This window comes from Petromyzon marinus, chromosome 1, assembly GCF_048934315.1.
Source record: "Petromyzon marinus isolate PM22_M1 ecotype Great Lakes invasive population chromosome 1, UKy_Petmar_22M1.pri1.0, whole genome shotgun sequence".
Lineage (NCBI taxonomy): Eukaryota > Metazoa > Chordata > Hyperoartia > Petromyzontiformes > Petromyzontidae > Petromyzon > Petromyzon marinus.
This window is the reverse complement of record NC_133667.1, coordinates 18,958,768-18,976,411: the sequence shown is the minus strand read 5'-3', so window position 1 is coordinate 18,976,411 and position 17,644 is coordinate 18,958,768. Positions and strand designations below refer to the sequence as shown.

The 17,644-nt window shown below is 41.2% G+C and overlaps 1 protein-coding gene across 1 annotated transcript in view; it reads left to right on the top strand.

Moving 5' to 3' along the window:
- LOC116948518 (uncharacterized) overlaps positions 1-17,644 on the top strand; it is a 205,551-nt gene that overhangs the window by 60,643 nt on the left and 127,264 nt on the right. Inside the window, exon 3 of the mRNA XM_076072861.1 lies at positions 16,807-16,952. Coding sequence (XP_075928976.1) covers positions 16,807-16,952 — 146 coding nt within the window. The remainder of the gene's footprint in view (positions 1-16,806; positions 16,953-17,644) is intronic.

Genomic DNA, 17,644 nt, shown 5'->3' with positions numbered 1-17,644 from the left:
AGCTTGGGCAGTATACGTCGACACAAGGGATGGTGAGCCGATGGTCAGTAGCAATGGAGTGGCAGCCAAGCGAGGGAATGCATCTGAGAAGATGTCTACGAAGGGAATGGTAGTGATGACATTGCTCCTGTGTAGGTGCTTGGTGTATTGTTACATTGTTGGACCGTGAGAATCAGAATCCTTATTTAGACAGAAGGAATCCGATGAGCTATGAAGCTCTTTTTTTTTTACAGATGTCCGGTATGGGCGGGTTAGCAAGTTACAACAGCAAACGATGCAAAAAACGATAGGAGTGCAAAATAGAGAAAACGGTAAGTCACTAAATACAAATAAATAATACATTTATATGCTTAGTTCTTTCGGTAAAGTCACGTTGAAGGGAAACAACAAAATAATAAAATATGTATAAAACAATTAAAATTCTCACGACGTTTCGACCATAACACAAACGGTCGTCTTCAGGTGTGTTGGTTTGCATAAATTTATGCATAAATTTATGCATATTTTGTTGTTTCCCTTCAACGTGACTTTACCGAAAGAACTAAGAATATGAATTACTGCAGTCACGAAAGCTTTAAATAAAAAAATAATACATTATTTATGTAAGTCCAATTCATCAAGATTGGGCAAGGCAGCAAAAACAACAACAAAACAGTCCCAGACCATACTCTTTGGTTCTATTCGGTAAAGTCACGTAGGTAAAAAAACAAAAACAAAAATCACGACGTTTCGGCCACAACACAAGTGGCCTTCATCAGTGTTGTGGCCGAAAACGTCGTGATTTTTTTTTTACCTACGTGGCTTTACCGAATCGAACCAAAGAGTATGGATCCTTGCAGTCACGAAAGCTTCACAATCTAGAATTGATAGTCCCAGACCACACCAATAAAATGGCACATTAACATTGAACAATGGAGAGATGGCAGTGGCATGGGGAGGCCTTCATTCAGCAATGGAGTGATGGTGTCTAATGATGAAGTCAGTCATATAGCTTGTGAGGTTGAAGGAGACATACTTTGCAGTGCTTGGCCCTACAGGAGACTGAACACTGCAGTTATGGGGTATTTGTGTGCCTTTCTGGAACGTGATGATACGGTGATCACTTGCCTGCAGGACACTGGGATTGTATGTATGTTGAACTTCTTTCGCACCATACATAGCTAACCGTGCCAATCGGAGGTGCGGGTGAAGGACAACAAACGAAACACAAAAAAAGGAGTTCTAAAGAAATGAGTTTGCAATCTAGATTTAAGAGTGCATAGCTCCAGTGGCTCCCTAATATCGGAAGGAAGAGTATTCCAGACGGCCGAAGAAGCACATCTGAAATCGCGTATTGCAGTGCACATCTTCGTTCGGTGGCTCGCCAGACGCCAAGCAACAGCCAAGGATTGACTATTACTTGGCTCTGTGGATGAACACTAATGGCACAATCTGGTGTCATTATTTTCTTTGGCTTACTCGATTATATTTTATATACTCTATTATATTTTGGTATGCTTTTATTTTAGCTTCCGTAAAATTTCCCTTGTGTTTTGCCGTCCAAGGTGAAGGAGGCAGTCGCCTTGTGCATGTGAACGTGCCTCTGATATGAACCCGTTTCGTGCAGGAGCGCGTACACAACAATAATGAGAGTGGAGCGGCGGCATCATCCGCTGTTGACTTGTGATCGTTGTAGCCTGCGGTTGTGCTGTGTCACCAAGCTGCGCCTTGGGACATGGCCACACCTGCGTGGTGCAGCATGTTGAGGCTTGCTGGATGATGGCCTTTCCCATGGAAAGGCCACGTGGGCAAGACGTACTCTGACTGCGCAGTCTCCTCTATGGTGTTTGTCGTGAGCAGCCTCGCCACTAAAGGCATGCGCATTTACGGTTCTCAAATTACACAGCTGATATTTTAATTAAAAACCTGAGACTACTGTGGGGTTCGGTGGAACAATTATTTATCTTGGCAACAAGGGCCTCACCCACCCAAACTGTGCACACAATGCAGGTATGTTGTAGACTGCAGTCAATTATTTTGTACATTTTATGTGTATTTGGATATTGTATTTCATGTACAGTTGCGATATTTCATAAATAGATACACACAGGAGAACGAATATTTCTTCATCAACCTCTGTACAAATCCTGTTATCTGTGCAACCAGTGGTTGTGCAGTCATCCCTGTTATATGAAGAGCACTGCAAAATCCTAGGTGAGTGTGACGAGTGAGAGCAAGTGGAGAGTCCATGGTGTAGCGTGGAGTCGCCGTTGTTTCTCGCGATGTGGCAGTGATCATGCGCATGAATGCCAAGAAAGGCATATTCTCAAGGAAAGATGATTAGGTTTGACGTCAGCCACGACTGAGGTGATATGATGCCTACTATTTTTTTCTCAGGCACAGGAGCTTATTCGCTTCTCTTGCTTTATCTCTTAGACATACTATTTTGGGAGTTAAAATCTGAATATTAAAATGCTTTTAATTTTACCTGTTCCAACTGAGATTCTTCAAAGCAGTGATGTTTTGTTTGCCCCAGAGTGGACGACTGCTCTCGCATTTACAGCGGTGACTCAAAGCTGTATAAACTCCTTCACTGAGTCTACTCAGAAACCGTATTGATGTAGACCTGTCAACATCACTTGCCTCTCCATGTCATCTTTACTCGCCACGGTGGCAAGATGGTAACTACCTCACATGGTATACAGGTGATCATGGGTTCGATCCCGACCCTGACACCTGTATAGTTTGAGTTTGCATGTTCTCCCCGTGGTCGGGTGGATGTTGCTCTGGTCCCCCAGTTTTTCCTTTCACATTTAGAAACATGCGTTTTGAGTATTTGGCTGCTATAAAAATCCACATGTGAAGCCACTTGGGCTAGAATTTGTGGCCAGGTCACTTCTGAAAAAGAGCTATGTAGCTCAGTGGGCCTTACCTGGTAAAATAAAAAAAATAGTATAGTATACTCTGTTTGCCGTTTCTACCATTACATATATGGTCACTGATCTTCTTTGACTCCGATTCCATCATGCATACTGTTACGAAAAGAATAAACTTTACAACTCCTTACCCTCTAGTTTTCTCACCGTGCTTACAACTTAAACAAAGTCAGTTTAACACGTAGGCTTTCGCGACGAATATTATTCATAATAAAGGTTTTTTTGGTTAGATCACGTAAGTATAAATGTGTGGATGTAATTACCAGAGAAACGTCGTGCTCAAATTGTAAATGTTGTGGATTTACCCTCCAACACGATGGTGGGCTGAAGTAGTAACTAAATGGCACGTATTGTTTACGAGACAAACCTTACTGGCTGTCGGGTGGTGGAGGGTTACGACACATTTATACTTACGCGATCTAACCCAAAAACCTTTATTAAAGAAAGTCCTTCCGTTAACCACTACTTCTCAATCAGCTTTGCTGAAAGTGATAAAAAAAAATCATTTGTTTGACAGTTCCAAAAAACTTTGCACAAGTGTAATCTTCAGATGGTAGGTGGAAAAGCAGATTTGTTAAACCGCGTAGATAACAGAGGTATGGGCAAGACACCCACAAATAAGAGGCTTCCTTTTATATGGGTCATGTGATAAGGATAGTGAGCAGTTTTGAACCAACTCCAATTACCGTTAATTTTAAGAAGATTTGAAGATTTTATGAAGTCAATTTGAAACAGCAACAAAAGTGTAACCTTTAATGTTTTACAAGATGTGTACAGATTTCCCAATCTTGCCATCTCAATGTGCCACACATTTTATTACGTTGGCAGAGTATAAAAGTGCAAACATTACCAGTTAAATGGTGTTCCCAATGGGTCCTTGAAGTTGTAATTTCATAAAATGTTTAGTTTTTATTAAGTTACGTGGGGTTTAAAGACCGCATTGTTTTCGTAAATCCCAGTATATTTATGAAAAGGAAAACATGCAGTCTGAAGGGAGTAAGTGAGACTTGACTTTAAAAGACTGTAACGTTTCCATTTATCACGCGTTATAAAACTGCTTGTAAAGTTGTAGAAATGGAGCTGTCTTATTCTCGGTTCTTTCGGTAAAGTCACGTAGAAGGGAAACAATAAAATAATAAAAATGTAAAACAATAAAATGTATTGTTTCCCTTCTACGTGACTTTACCGAAAGAACCAAGAATATGAATCCCTGCAGTCACGAAAGCTTTAAATCATAATGGAACTGTCTTGTTTGTATTTCAGCAACGTTAAACACTGACAAGTTTAGCACCTAGCTGTATCATTCTATGAGTAGTTAGTATACGTGCAGAATGTATAATGTGACTTAATAATGTTTTACAATTCAGTAGCACAACCACCTGATTTATAAACTAGGCAATCTGTGATGGTGTGAATTGGCGATCCACTCTGTATTGTGCTTCCTGACGAATTTTAATTTTTCACAGTGTATCATGTGCAACACGAGATAAAGTGTACATGCAATAAGATAAAAAGCACAGGGTCCATTTACGTGATGTCATTGTTTGAAGACAGTTTTCCAGGTTGCTTACTTTATATCTCATAAACAGATGCACGGGATCGATAAATTGAACCCGTTTCTGCACACTGTAGACATTTACAAAGTGCAAGCGAACCCACGTCACTTTGTGTTACGTTGTTGTTAATGCACTCTGCCAAATGCTGTCATTTCCATTGGATGTATGACACAGTTGAACTATTGACTATGATTACTATCTTGAAATAGGTTGACATTTTTATACTAAACTGCATTTTTATTATCCACAATATCTTCTATCTCGATCCCATTTTTGTGTTTTAGAGATATGAGTTTCTATGTACGTATTAGTTCTTTACAATGCTTTCGGGGCCGTCCATAAATGACGTCACGCACCTAGGGGGGGGGGGGGTCAGACATTTGTGACGATGTGTGACGAGGGGGGGGGGGGTTGAGAAATGTGACGTCACATCAAAATGCGCAACTTTGAATAAATATAGAAAACAGGTTCTACTTGATTCAATATAATTTTTAATAAATGTTTTCTCCTACAACATCAGAGTGCAGCGCCACATTAAATACGCACTACAATAGTTTAAAGCGATTTGAAGCATGTTTTATATATTTTTTTTGGGGGGGGGGGGCAGAGCGTTGTGACGTCATATTTGAGGGGGGGGGAGTCTGACTTTTTGTGACGCCGTGTGTCGAGGGGGGGGGTCAAAATTCGTCCACAATCGCGTGACGTCATTTATGGATGGCCCCTTACGCATCTTTTTGGTATTTATTTCAACAATGTATTCCAACTGTGCCATTGGCCTTTCGTGAGTTTAAGGATTCATTCAGATGCCTCGCGGTGATGTTGTGCCCCGTGTGTCAGGAAATGACTGACAGAAGAACATTTTAAGGGACTTATGAAAAATTCAAGTGTCCTTTTCTCTGAATCCTTTTATGATTTTTTTTATCCTTTCACGCAAGTTTTTGCTGTGCGATTGTTACGTGAGAGTCAAACTATATATACGAGGGTTTTTACCAGAATGTAATGCCCCACTTTTAATCTCTCGCCCAAAATGTACTAGAATTTGCAGATTTACTGGTTACTTGCGCAACTTCCTGGTCGTGATGCGTCGGTCCCGACTAATAATAGTGTTATCCTGCGAGGTGCACGATGTCGGCCGTGACAGGGGGCATCGAGAAGATCAGCTTTTACTGATCCTTTTGATGCCTTTAACTCGTTTTACTCCGCAGCAACCAATAGTGCTTCTGTCCACAGTATCGTCTCCATAGACGGTTTTCAGCCTATTGTGAATGTCGCCCACTGATTTGCTCTACGCGGTCAAAAACTCAATTCCAGCTCTTTGTTTGCGACGCACGTCACTATTCACTATGTCATAAACTAGGAAAGTTAAATCTTACATCACCAAAAGTTTTATCGATTTCCAGTGGGATTTTTTAAATGTGGGCCATAACTTTCTGTGTAACCCTCGCGTGTGTATATAGATACATTCTTATAGATGGAATTTATCCAAATCAATTGTAAAAATATATCTTACGTGGTGGGGTTTTATTGTGTTCATTGCTGGCCAAGCTGAGACCATCAGCTGAATACACTTGAAAAACTGGTTTCATCACAGGTGGCTGTCCTTGTTTAAACACAGAACCTGAGTGGTGCCAGCCCAGCCTGGGAGCTACATGACCACCTCATGCTTTTCGAGCATTTAAAGAGTGGGAGTGACATTGTTATCGGCAGCAACTGCTGACCCCAACCCACGTGTTCTGTTTTTATGCACAACTTCCTTGATCTAATCCACAAGGGTACCACCTTAAATCTGCAGCTCTCTCACATTTTCAGGTATCTTAATACAGATCAAGTGCACGTATAACTAGTGGGGCATGTACTTTGCAAGTTAACAATCCATATGTGCTCAACAACTAATCACCTTTGGGTATCAGTACCGGAAAACTGATCTTATCCGTTGTCATGTGGGGGACACATTTTTCAGATCATATTTGCCGTGGGGTAAACCGCAAATGTATTCCACTTATTCGTGGGTAAAACTTGCGAATAATGGTGGGTAATTGGAGAAATATGTAACTCATCTGAAAAAATCCAGAGATGGGAAAAGCGTGGATAATTGAACTGATAAATTCTCCCACAATGCATTCTGGGGAAAAAGCAAAGTTAATACCCGTGGATAACCTGAGGCTAATTGGAAGAATTTAGCACGCGACTTCACTTTTGTGGCAAAAGGTGCGCATAATTATAAGTTGACATGCGTTGTGGTGTTGGAGGTTTCTCTCTGCGTGTCTTTGTGGTTTGATTGAATTTCCAGACGCCTCTGTTTTTCTCCTTGCGACTGATGAAGAGAGATAAACACATGCAGGGATTAGCTCTATGGCGTATTGTAAGTTTGAGTCAGACATGTTTAAAGTTCCCACGTAACGCTAAAGGTGTTTATAAACTGCAAGGCTCCAGTCGGAAAATAGGCCTTTGACTACACCTTGCTCATAGTCATCGTTAGTCTGGGAAGATTCAAAGAACACAGACATTCGTACTTGATTTGTTACGGGTCATATAACGGATTGCGTAGAAATTGACACGATGCAAGTAGATTATAGACTGTGAGAGGTGGGCAAGGACATTGCAGCAGAGGGCTAGGGGAAGTTTGATGGTGGCTAATCTTTAGGCCATGTTTACCATTTCAAGTGAGTTTGTATTCTTCCATTATTATTATGACACTGTTAGAAAACCATTGTTCTATATCACAAGGAAAAATGTAAATCTATACAATCTCCAAAACCGTGCCAGTGAAACATTTTGGCAGTCAAGAACAACATAAACCAATTACTCGCACTAACACAGCTACTTCGCATGCCATCTTCGTGGTTGCTGATCGGCGATCTGCCATTAGCATGCTAATCTCTCACATTAACATGCTAATCTCTCACATTAACATGCTAATCTCTCCCATTAACATGCTAATCTCTCACATTAACATGCTAATCTCTCACATTAGCATGCTAATCTCTCACATTAACATGCTAATCTCTCACATTAGCATGCTAATCTCTCACATTAACATGCTAATCTCTCACATTAACATGCTAATCTCGCATATTAACATGCTAATCTCTCACATTAACATAGCCACCTCAGTGCACTCGCTGTGGAGGCTGCTCACCGATCTTACATTAATATGCTAATCTCTCACATTAACATGCTAATCTCTCACATTAACATAGCCACCTCAGTGCACTCGCTGTGGAGGCTGCTCACCGATCTTACATTAATATGCTAATCTCTCCCATTAACATGCTAATCTCTCACATTAACATAGCCACCTCAGCGCGCACACCGTGGAGGCCGCTCACCGATCTTACATTAATATGCTAATTTTTACCTGGCAGCCCTTTTATTGGTGGAAAACCCACCACCGCCACATTCGCTCACCACCACTTACATTAGCATTGGCCGCTGACATTTGGGCTACGCCCATTTGAAACCTTTATAAACAGTTTGTCTTTAGAAGCTAACCCCCCCCCCCCCATTTCCTGATGACGACCGCTTGTGTTGCGATCGAAACGTCGTAGTTTTTTGTTATTTTGTTATTCTCTTTGAACCTATCTACGTGACTTAACCGAAAGACCCAAATAAAATTGTAGCGTATTGCACTATTGCTGTAGAGCACTGTGACCATCTTCATAAATACTGTTATTGACGCTTGCACCAGAACATATAATATACTGTACGGACCTCCGGTACGTCTTCATTGTACACTTCTTGCCGCGCTTAACCGGATTCACACAGTCCACGGAATATGTGGATACCTAATGCACAAGTGGAGAAGATAAGACTCTTGTGTACGACTGCAGCTACGAACACCAAAACCATGGAACAGAGAACTTTGCACTGCCCCAAATATACATTTGAAGGCAGGGGGTGTATCTAAAAATGTCACGATTTATCAGACAAAGCAATTGAATGGCTAAATAAATAAAAAAATCAACATGTTCATCAGTAACACTGCCTTGAATGACTAAATCACTTATAACTGAATTTCTAATAGTTTCTCTTCGTTGTCCATATGAAAGCATCACCAGAAGTGTAATGCAATCGAAGAATTTCACTTGAGAAAAAAACCCAATATCTTTGGTGGAAATAAATCATTTGGCAGGAACTCTGTTTTGCCTTGGAGAAACTCATACACATGGGTAGAAAAGGTTGGGTACGTTTTAGCTGCAAGGAAATATGTTCGGTGCTGCAGATATCTGGAAAGTGTAGGTGGAAATCATACTGCTCATCTCTTAAAGCTTATCTCGTTTCTCTTGCCGATTCTCTTCCCCCTACCCTTGCCCCTCCACTTCTTCCTGTCCCTCCCCGTACCCTTTCGTGATCCCTAAGTACCCTCAATTGCGGTCACTCATTCCTCAATCCTATTCACCGTTTTTCAATCTGTCAATTGCCTATAAATATAAAAAAATAAATGAGATGGCACGTTTCCACTTTCCCATATGCCTTCGAGGGTAATGCTGTACTCCTCTCAGTTCAGTATAAACTGTTCTCATTGACTTTTTGTTATGATTGTCTTAAGGGCCGTCCATAAATGACGTCACGCACCTTGGGGGGGGGGTCAGACATTTGTGACGATGTGTGACGAGGGGAGGGGTTTCAGAAATGTGACGTCACATCAAAATGCGCAACTTTAAATAAATATAGGCAACACGGTCTGCTTAATTTGACTTTTTAATAAATGTTTTCTCCTACAACATCAGAGTGCAGCACCACATTAAATACTCACTACAATGACAATAGTTTAAAGCGATTTGAAGCATGTGTTTTGGGGGGGGGGGGGCGAGCTTTGTGACGTCATATTTGAGGGGGGTTCTGACTTTTTGTGACGCCGTGTGACGAGGGGGGGGGGTCAAAAATCGTCCACAATTGTGTGACGTAATTTATGGACGCCTGCTTAAATAGCTTTAAATGAAATATTTGAAGGAAAGTGCCCAACCAAATTATAATGACCAGAATACATTATCACATAGAGCAATACGTTCCTTTTTTACTTCAACAATGTATGAAGTACACAGATGACACAATAAAATATATAGTCGCAGGTATTTAAAACAATTATTTCATCAGTAAAATGGATGTTAACTTTTCCTATAATATGTGTAGTTGTAAGTTATAGCATGTATATATTTTAGCAAAAATTTAGTTAATTAATAATAGTACATATTAAACATGTAATAGGTAGCTGTGTACACAGTACTTTATTTACACCTAAAGGCGAAGAGAAAATGTGAAAAATATAACACAATAGCGTATTCATCCATAATTGGATATAGGCAAAAATGTGGTAATAAAATAAACAATGCATTGGTTAAAATTATGAGCAGGGCTCCATTTATCGCCTAATTATTTCTGGGTCGTTGGTAGACTGGAGTAGGTTCATTACGAGAAGCCATAGCAGAGTTATACTGGATGTGGTGGCCTGGGTGTAGTAATATTTTTGGGGTTGCCAACACGGACAGACCTGGCTGAAATGAAGCCCTGAATATAAGGGGATGAATTTCTGAGGATGAATGGCAGTGTTTGTAAATGTATCTTATTCTATCATTCAAAAAGTTATGTAATGTTAATATATGTTGTCTGAAGTAATGTGTCAATACAGTACGTGTGTTTATTTCAGTTTCATATACATATCTCTGAAGCGTTCTTCTCCCATCTCTCTTAAATCTGCTCGCAGCACTGTTATATTGCATTTCTTAAGTGCATCAAAGCAACTTGCGAAGCGCAAGCTTTTGTAAAAGCTCCAGCAGTGTCACGCTGCATATTATTTTCCATTGTCGAGCGATACAGCGCGTTTTTGTTCTCGTCTTTTGATATTTAAAAGTTCACTTTTGGTCACAGAGGGTTCGTTTTTTTTCTCTCTCTCTCTCTGTTCTGTATACAGTTCTTTTCTTGTGTTCTGAAAATGTCATAATGAGACATTATGCAGGCCTGCATCATCAGGCTTCTGTCGCTGTGCACTCCACTCCTTGGATCTCTGCCAATACCGTAATCTTTAACTTGAAATACAAGAGCACTAGACCACAATAATGGCACACAGCTCTGTCTGAATGTGAATGCAATCATCCCTTAGCCCATAGTACATAAGCTCTGAAATGTGAGCCAATGTATTTCTATGTCAGCTTTCCAGCACACTATTGAACGACTTTACATTTCTGGCCAGTCTATGTGCTGTGAAGAAGGGGCATTTGTAGAAATGCTGCCTATTATATACTTTTCCTTTTAGGCAGTGTTTTTGACGGATGCATTGAGCTTGTTTGTTACTTCATGTTAATGTCTGGGTATGCTGGCACACTTTTAACCTGGCCACAGAAAACTTAGGTCCATATCAAGTGGAAACATTGAATTTGTATTAATGTTTCCAGCAGCTGAACGGTCTTGGAAAGCCATTCACAGTCTTTCGAGTGTTCATAAAATAGTCTGCTATTCAAAACCAAAACATATCAAATACACAGGGCCTGATTCATATTCCTCCCCATGTTCAATCACAGGCTTAAGGCCTTCATTTGTTATGTTTATAGCTGCGTTTCGCCAAAAAACCCCTACAGAAGTAAGTCTGTACCCCTATAACGTGGTAGTTGCGTTCCTGAAGAATACCGCGTTATGGAAAAATCGCGTTATAATAAATAACGTATTATATAGATTAAAGCACCCCCCGCAGTAACATGTGAGATGCGTATGCAGGCTGAACAAAGACTGAGGCGTGCGTGGGTATTATCTAGAAGCATCCAGCAGCATCCCACCTTGTATGATGATGCAACGCTGAGGCAGCCGTACAACTGCCTATACCTACTCGCGCCACGTAGTTCTGTTCGCTCAATATCCAATTCGCATCCACGTTGTAAAAATGTGTTGCCTAATACATTAATCGCATCACATCCAATTTGCTTTATGAAAACATGCGTTATAGGAGAACAGACTTTACAAAAACTACATATATATTCGCCTCCTTTCCCCCTGTGCTGCACATCCAACTCTCCTGTTCAGCGACTTGGGATGCAGTTGCATTTTAAAGCGATGCAACTCCAAACTTGTAATTGTTTTGTATTTTGGCAACAGCTGTTTTTCTATAGAGGTTCTGCAATAAAAGTGCAGTGGGAGCATATCCGATGTTTCTCTGCGTGCCATCCAAAACAGTGTCCTCGACGCGAAACCTGGTTTCTGTTGGGATTGTTATTTGCTTCAAAACGGGACATGACTGGGACAAGACCAATCTGGAATTACATTAGGGAGGTGGTGTACTTTCACAGCATTCCTCAAGCATAGTTTCCACCGATAAGCAGAGAAAACCAGGCAAGGATGTCTATTTAGCACGTAGAAATGTCTCGCCTGTTACGGAGGTGTACACGGATCTCAAAATAGGCCCTTTGCAATCGTTACATGAGTGAAAATCACACACGGCCATTTGGCATTCCATGGCGTACTGCATGTATATCACATGGCGTATTGCTTGCGCATATATACCCCTCGAAATATGTTTGGATCGAAATATGTTCGCTGCATATATGCGAGATCACACAATTTGAATCCGAAAAAGGTGAGGGAAAACTTATATGTGCATATGTTTGGAGCGATTGACATTCAGATAAAATATGCACACGGTGTGGACTTATATGCAGAGCACGTATACGTTGAACGTACTGTATGTATCTATTACATTTTTATTTTAAATTTCCCTGAATTCTCTCCAGCATTTTATTAGCGTCCACCTCGAGCAGCACCGTTTGTTTACGATTCATCGCCCACTATATGGCTATTTATGTTTGGTTACTCAGTCAACTTGCCATGGCAGAATGCGATTAGTTACCTCCCCTCCCACCCATAGCCTTCGCTTGAGGGGCCTGAAGCTGAGTGGATTTGTTGATGGTTGTTGCCAGTGGTGTAAAAATCATCCACTGGAGTAGATTGGTGAAAGCTGCTATTGGTCAGTTGGTGGCTTACGTCTTCCAGAAACGAAGGAATTTAAAGTTACGCTCATAATCAGAGTGTGTAGCTTAAACACATTGGCACAGTGTGGGACATCTTTTGATGACAGCTGCTTAACTCTTAAAATGTAGGTCTACGAGCTCCTGCCAATTGACCTTGCATGACCTCAAAGTGAACTTAGCTTGGCACAAAAAGCACGGTGATGTTACCGGAACCGTGTGGTGAATGATGTTTTTTTTACTGCACATGCATACAAATTTGTAGTTATTGCACTCATTTACGTACCGAATACATCTAATTTTCATATTAATGTCATTCTTCATTTGATGTGCTGTGAAAAAGGGCAATTGCCCAGAACGTTTCCAATTTATGTACTCTTTCTTTTAAAGGCATTATAATTGAGGAACGTGTGGAGTAGAAAAATAAACTAAAATATTGTATTTTGATTTAAAGCTTTCGTGACTGCAGTAATTCATATTCTTAGTTTTTTCGGTAAAGTCACGTTGAAGACTTACATTAGGGGCCGTCCATAAATGACGTCACTCGATTTTTAACTCAAACGGTCATCATCAGGTGTGATGATGACCGTTTGAGTTATGGTCGAAACGTCGTGAGAATTTTTTATTGTTTTATATATATTTTGTTATTTTGTTGTTTCTCTGCAACGTGACTTTACCGAAAAAACTAAGAATATAAACTATTGTATTTACCAAGTAAACCCACTGAGCTATTAATACATTTTCAGAGTTGACCTGGCCACACATGTTAACTAATCGAAGTTGCTTAAAATGTGAGAATGTATGGTAGCCAAATAATCTAAACGCGTGTTTCTAAACGTGGAGTGCAAAACTGGAGGGCCTGGAGAACAATCCACGCATGCCACGGGCTGAAAATGAAAACTTACAAATTTTCTGTACAGGCATCAGGGTTGAACTCCAGGCAAGGGAGACAACATCTCGCCACCATTATGCTCATGGATCAGAGCCTAATTCGTAGAACCTGTGAAGTCCCGGGCCTACGAGGGGTCATCTTAATCACTGTTACTGTATTTGTGGCCAAATCATTGGCCTCATCCATTTGGTTGGCAGGTCATGTAAAGTGCCGGATCCATGTAGCATGACACACTTTTTTACATTAGGGGCCGTCCATAAATGACGTCACTCGATTTTTGACGCCCCCCCCCCTCGTCCCACGGCGTCACAAAAAGTCAGAACCCCCCCTTAAATATGACGTCACAAAGCTCTGCCCCCCCCCCAAAAAAAAAAATAAAACATGGTTCAAATCGCTTTAAACTATTGTCATTGTAGTGCATATTTAATGTGGCGCTGCACTCTGATGTTGTAGGAGAAAACATTTATTAAAAAGTATATTTAATTAAGTAGAACGTGTTGTATATATTTATTTAAAGCTGCGCATTTTGATGTGACGTCACATTTCTCACCCCCCCCCCCTCGTCACACATCGTCACAAATGTCTGACCCCCCCCAGGTGCGTGAAGTCATTTATGGACGGCCCCTTAGTGCTACGCAATATATAAATTAAGCAAAGATACTTTGTGGATATTTTTGGCCTTTTTAGATTTGCAGCTGCAAAAGGATAGCACTGTTAATAAAGTGTACTGGTGTGTTTTACTTGGTTTGTGTATGAAAACGAAGAGATAGATGAATAAGAGTCATTCACTGTGGCCCATGTTTACTCTCAGAAGTGGTTTTAAAATGCAATGAAAACATGAACCAAGAAAAGACACTTGCGCATAACAATTGTTTATAATGTTTGGCCCTACAACATAAAATAAAATGGGTGATATTCAGATAAAAGCCTACAGTGTTAATAATTGTATGTATCAGATGTTATAGAGCGGTATGCAGTGTTCACCTTCAAAGGAGAGTGATTTGCCCCGATTAATTTATATTGTAGGTTTAAACCAAACATTGGCCATTGTGTGTCTGGTGGGATTTTAGAGACTCATTTAAATTACTTTGCATGTTTACTGTTAGAAAACAAAAAGAGCAAACATATAGTGGTTCACTAAACTCATTGATGCAGCCTAAATATCCAATGGTTATCTAGTCGGAAATACTGCTTCAATAATAATAATATATATTTCTTGCTAAATTGAACGTGGGGGCAGTACTTGTTTCCTGGTTACCGCACGGTGCTTGGATGGAAATTCGTCATTCCTCTGGCGGGGGAAAGTTTATCTCCAGGACGACCGCTGTGGACTTCCCCAATAAGTGGTACTCACGGTAAAAAAATATCCTGAAGCAGAAGATTAGTGCTGGATGCAACTGCATTTTTAACTTTCATCCTTACCCATGTATCCATAGTGACATTTTTATGTGCAATTTTATTGAGGGACTGTGTATTGTCTTAGTGTGGTCTGGGACTGTTTTGCTTTTGTTCTGCTGCCTTGCGCAAGCTTGGGAATGTACTTATGCAATTTTAACTTCTATACTTTTTATATTTTACTTATTTATTTTTAGTGATTTGATTACCTTTCTGACCCGCCCCTATTGAACATCTGTGAAAAAAGAGCTTCATCGCTCGTCGGATTTCTCCAGGATAAATACAGATTCTGATTCTTATATCAGCCCTCCGAGTGAAGAAAGGCTGAGTTGACCCCTGACTAGGATTTTAACTCATAGGCTGATTGCAAATAATGTACTATACCATTTGTGCCACTTGGCCAATTGAAAGAAATCGTACTCTTCTTGAGTGGGATACTTTTAGCAAATAAGTATTTTTCACGTCTCAAATTGAAAAATATTATTGGATACCCAGTGATTGCGTTGTGCTTATGTCCCATTTTGTACGTGGAGTTTATTTTTCTTCAGCAAACTGCTGCTACAGTACTCCAGCACCAATGGGACTCTAATGGGGAAATAAATGTACCGTGAAATAACAGCGCACATGTTTGTTTTACTTACAACTATTTTGTTTCCTGAAACCATAATGGTGTTTTTAGTGTTATGATCCTGGATATGACTTTTTAAAAAATGTTCTGATACTCTGCTCACTAGCGTGTATTCTTTTTCTTACCGTTTGGCTCGGCAGAGCATAACATTGCAGCATTATGTGATGTCGGTGGTTTCACAGCCTCAATTTTATTCCTACTATTCTGTAAATAACTCGGGACAAATTGATTTTGGATTACCGCTCCAAGCCATTGGGAGTGTTCAGAAAAAGAGACCGACATATTTCTGGTGGCTGATGCTCGTGCTTGTGTACGCGAGCCCGGCATTTGTCAAATTAAGTGGAGTTTTAACACCGACGTGCAATGCTGCGCACAGTTTGCCTCATCATGGTAGTGTACACGAAACAAATGGTTGTTTTTCAGCAGTCCTTAGAAAGCCCAGCTGCAGAATTTGCGGCAAGTGTGCTGCATCTACTGTATTCAATGTTCGACAGAAGTAGTACCACCATGCTTTGAAGCAATTACAAAGTCAATTATATAGTACAGCGTAGGCATTTTGTACCAAAACAGTTTTCATTTACTTTAGAAATGCATTGAAGTGTTTTTTTTTCTTGTTTCGCAACACGTAGGTGAATCTGAAAGGGAGTTCATGAAAGTTCACTTCATGTTGTTTCGGGCATCTTGCAAAAAACAGCCAATTGATGGCTTCCTCGCAGCTCTACCAAGAGAGCTGAGCAAGAAAGGTGATTTGAAAGGCGTTGAGAGTTTTGCGTAGCAGTAGCGACGTTATACGATCTTGGGTAGTCGGATACGACTTGCAATTTGCACCAACACGCCACTCAACTGCGATTGTGTGCCCTCCTCCGAGCGCACGTGTTCCGATGTCACGTGGGCAACAATGGGGGGACGTGGGTCAGTTTCCACGGTTGACGACATTCTATCGGCGTTGCATCGAACAGCAGGAGGAGGTGGAGGGGGGGTGCTTGCTATTTGTTTTGAGCTCGCCCCTCTGTGAATGAGAGAGATGTACGCCCGAAGGTATCGCGTGCACAAGCAGTGCGGGCGTGCACTGCACTTTTGATGGATCCACGCCCTGCCCTGGGCGCTTGTTTTGATGGTGCTCGTGGGAGGGTCTTCAGTGGCCCCCCACCCTCCTCCCACTCCCAGTGTGACATCAGCAGTTGGTAGGCGGTATGGGCGAGGCCCCCCCCCCCGAACACCTGCGCAGTCGTCCACTGGGGCCAGCCCAACGCGGCACGCTGGCCTGGCCGTCGAGCGATCAGCGCGCGGTGTCGTCACAGACGCGGGGTTGATTTCAGGTAGAGATCACGCGATCATGATGGAGCGCTCATTGACTAAGGTTATCGGGCGGCATGCGGTGGGGTGTTGTTTGTGTGTTCATTCTGCGGTGGTGCTGGTGATGTTCGAGGCATTCTAACGGCACGTGGGGTTGATCTCTTTGCTGCAGGGCTCAGCTGCTGCCCGCGTGATCTAAGTTCGCACGCAAGTGGAACAACAACAACAACAAGAAGAAGAAGAATAAGGAGTCACACAAACAGCCCGACGGGTTCCAGGGTCCTGTGCGAAGGTGATGGAGGTCTGAGTCCACGTCAGGTCAGAACACATTCTTTTGATGGAATGCGTGGTTTGTTTTTGAGTTGTAGTTTCTACGTTTCAAACCCCGTTTTTTCTCACCAACTTTGCGTGGATTGTTTGTTGTTTGTCTTCTTGCTCGCTTACAGCACTTGCCCCAACAGTGTGTAAAGAGTGCTACACGTGGGGAGGGGGGGGGGTTGTATTGTTATTTTCGTTCATATTGTAAAATGTATTGTATACCGTTTCGTTTCATATACAGATATGATGCGAAACAAATTAAGTTGTGCGTATTGACTGCAATAAGAGTGGTAGATTTAAAGTTTCAAAACCTGCACTTGCAACGTCTAAACGAGTAAATTATATAATTTAAATGTCACGGAAAGAGTTGAACGTTTAAGGATAAATGTTGCGCTTTTACAGATGTAATGTTTGTTGTTAAACATCGTTGTTTTTCACTACAATGCATTGTTGTACTTTGCGTTCAGTGGGCCCCGGGCGAGTTTAAGCGCCATAAAACTAAATTACTGTACAGTTGAAAAACTCAGCAAGTTCGTCGATAACAACACGGCTTTAAACATAATACTGTACATATATAGCGCTAGACTTTTGTCACTGGCTAATTTGGCCTTTCTCTGCGAGTTGTGAAGAAGGCCATTGGCCCGGAACGTCGCATGCAGCACACACTTTTACTTGTTAAGGGCAGTTATTGA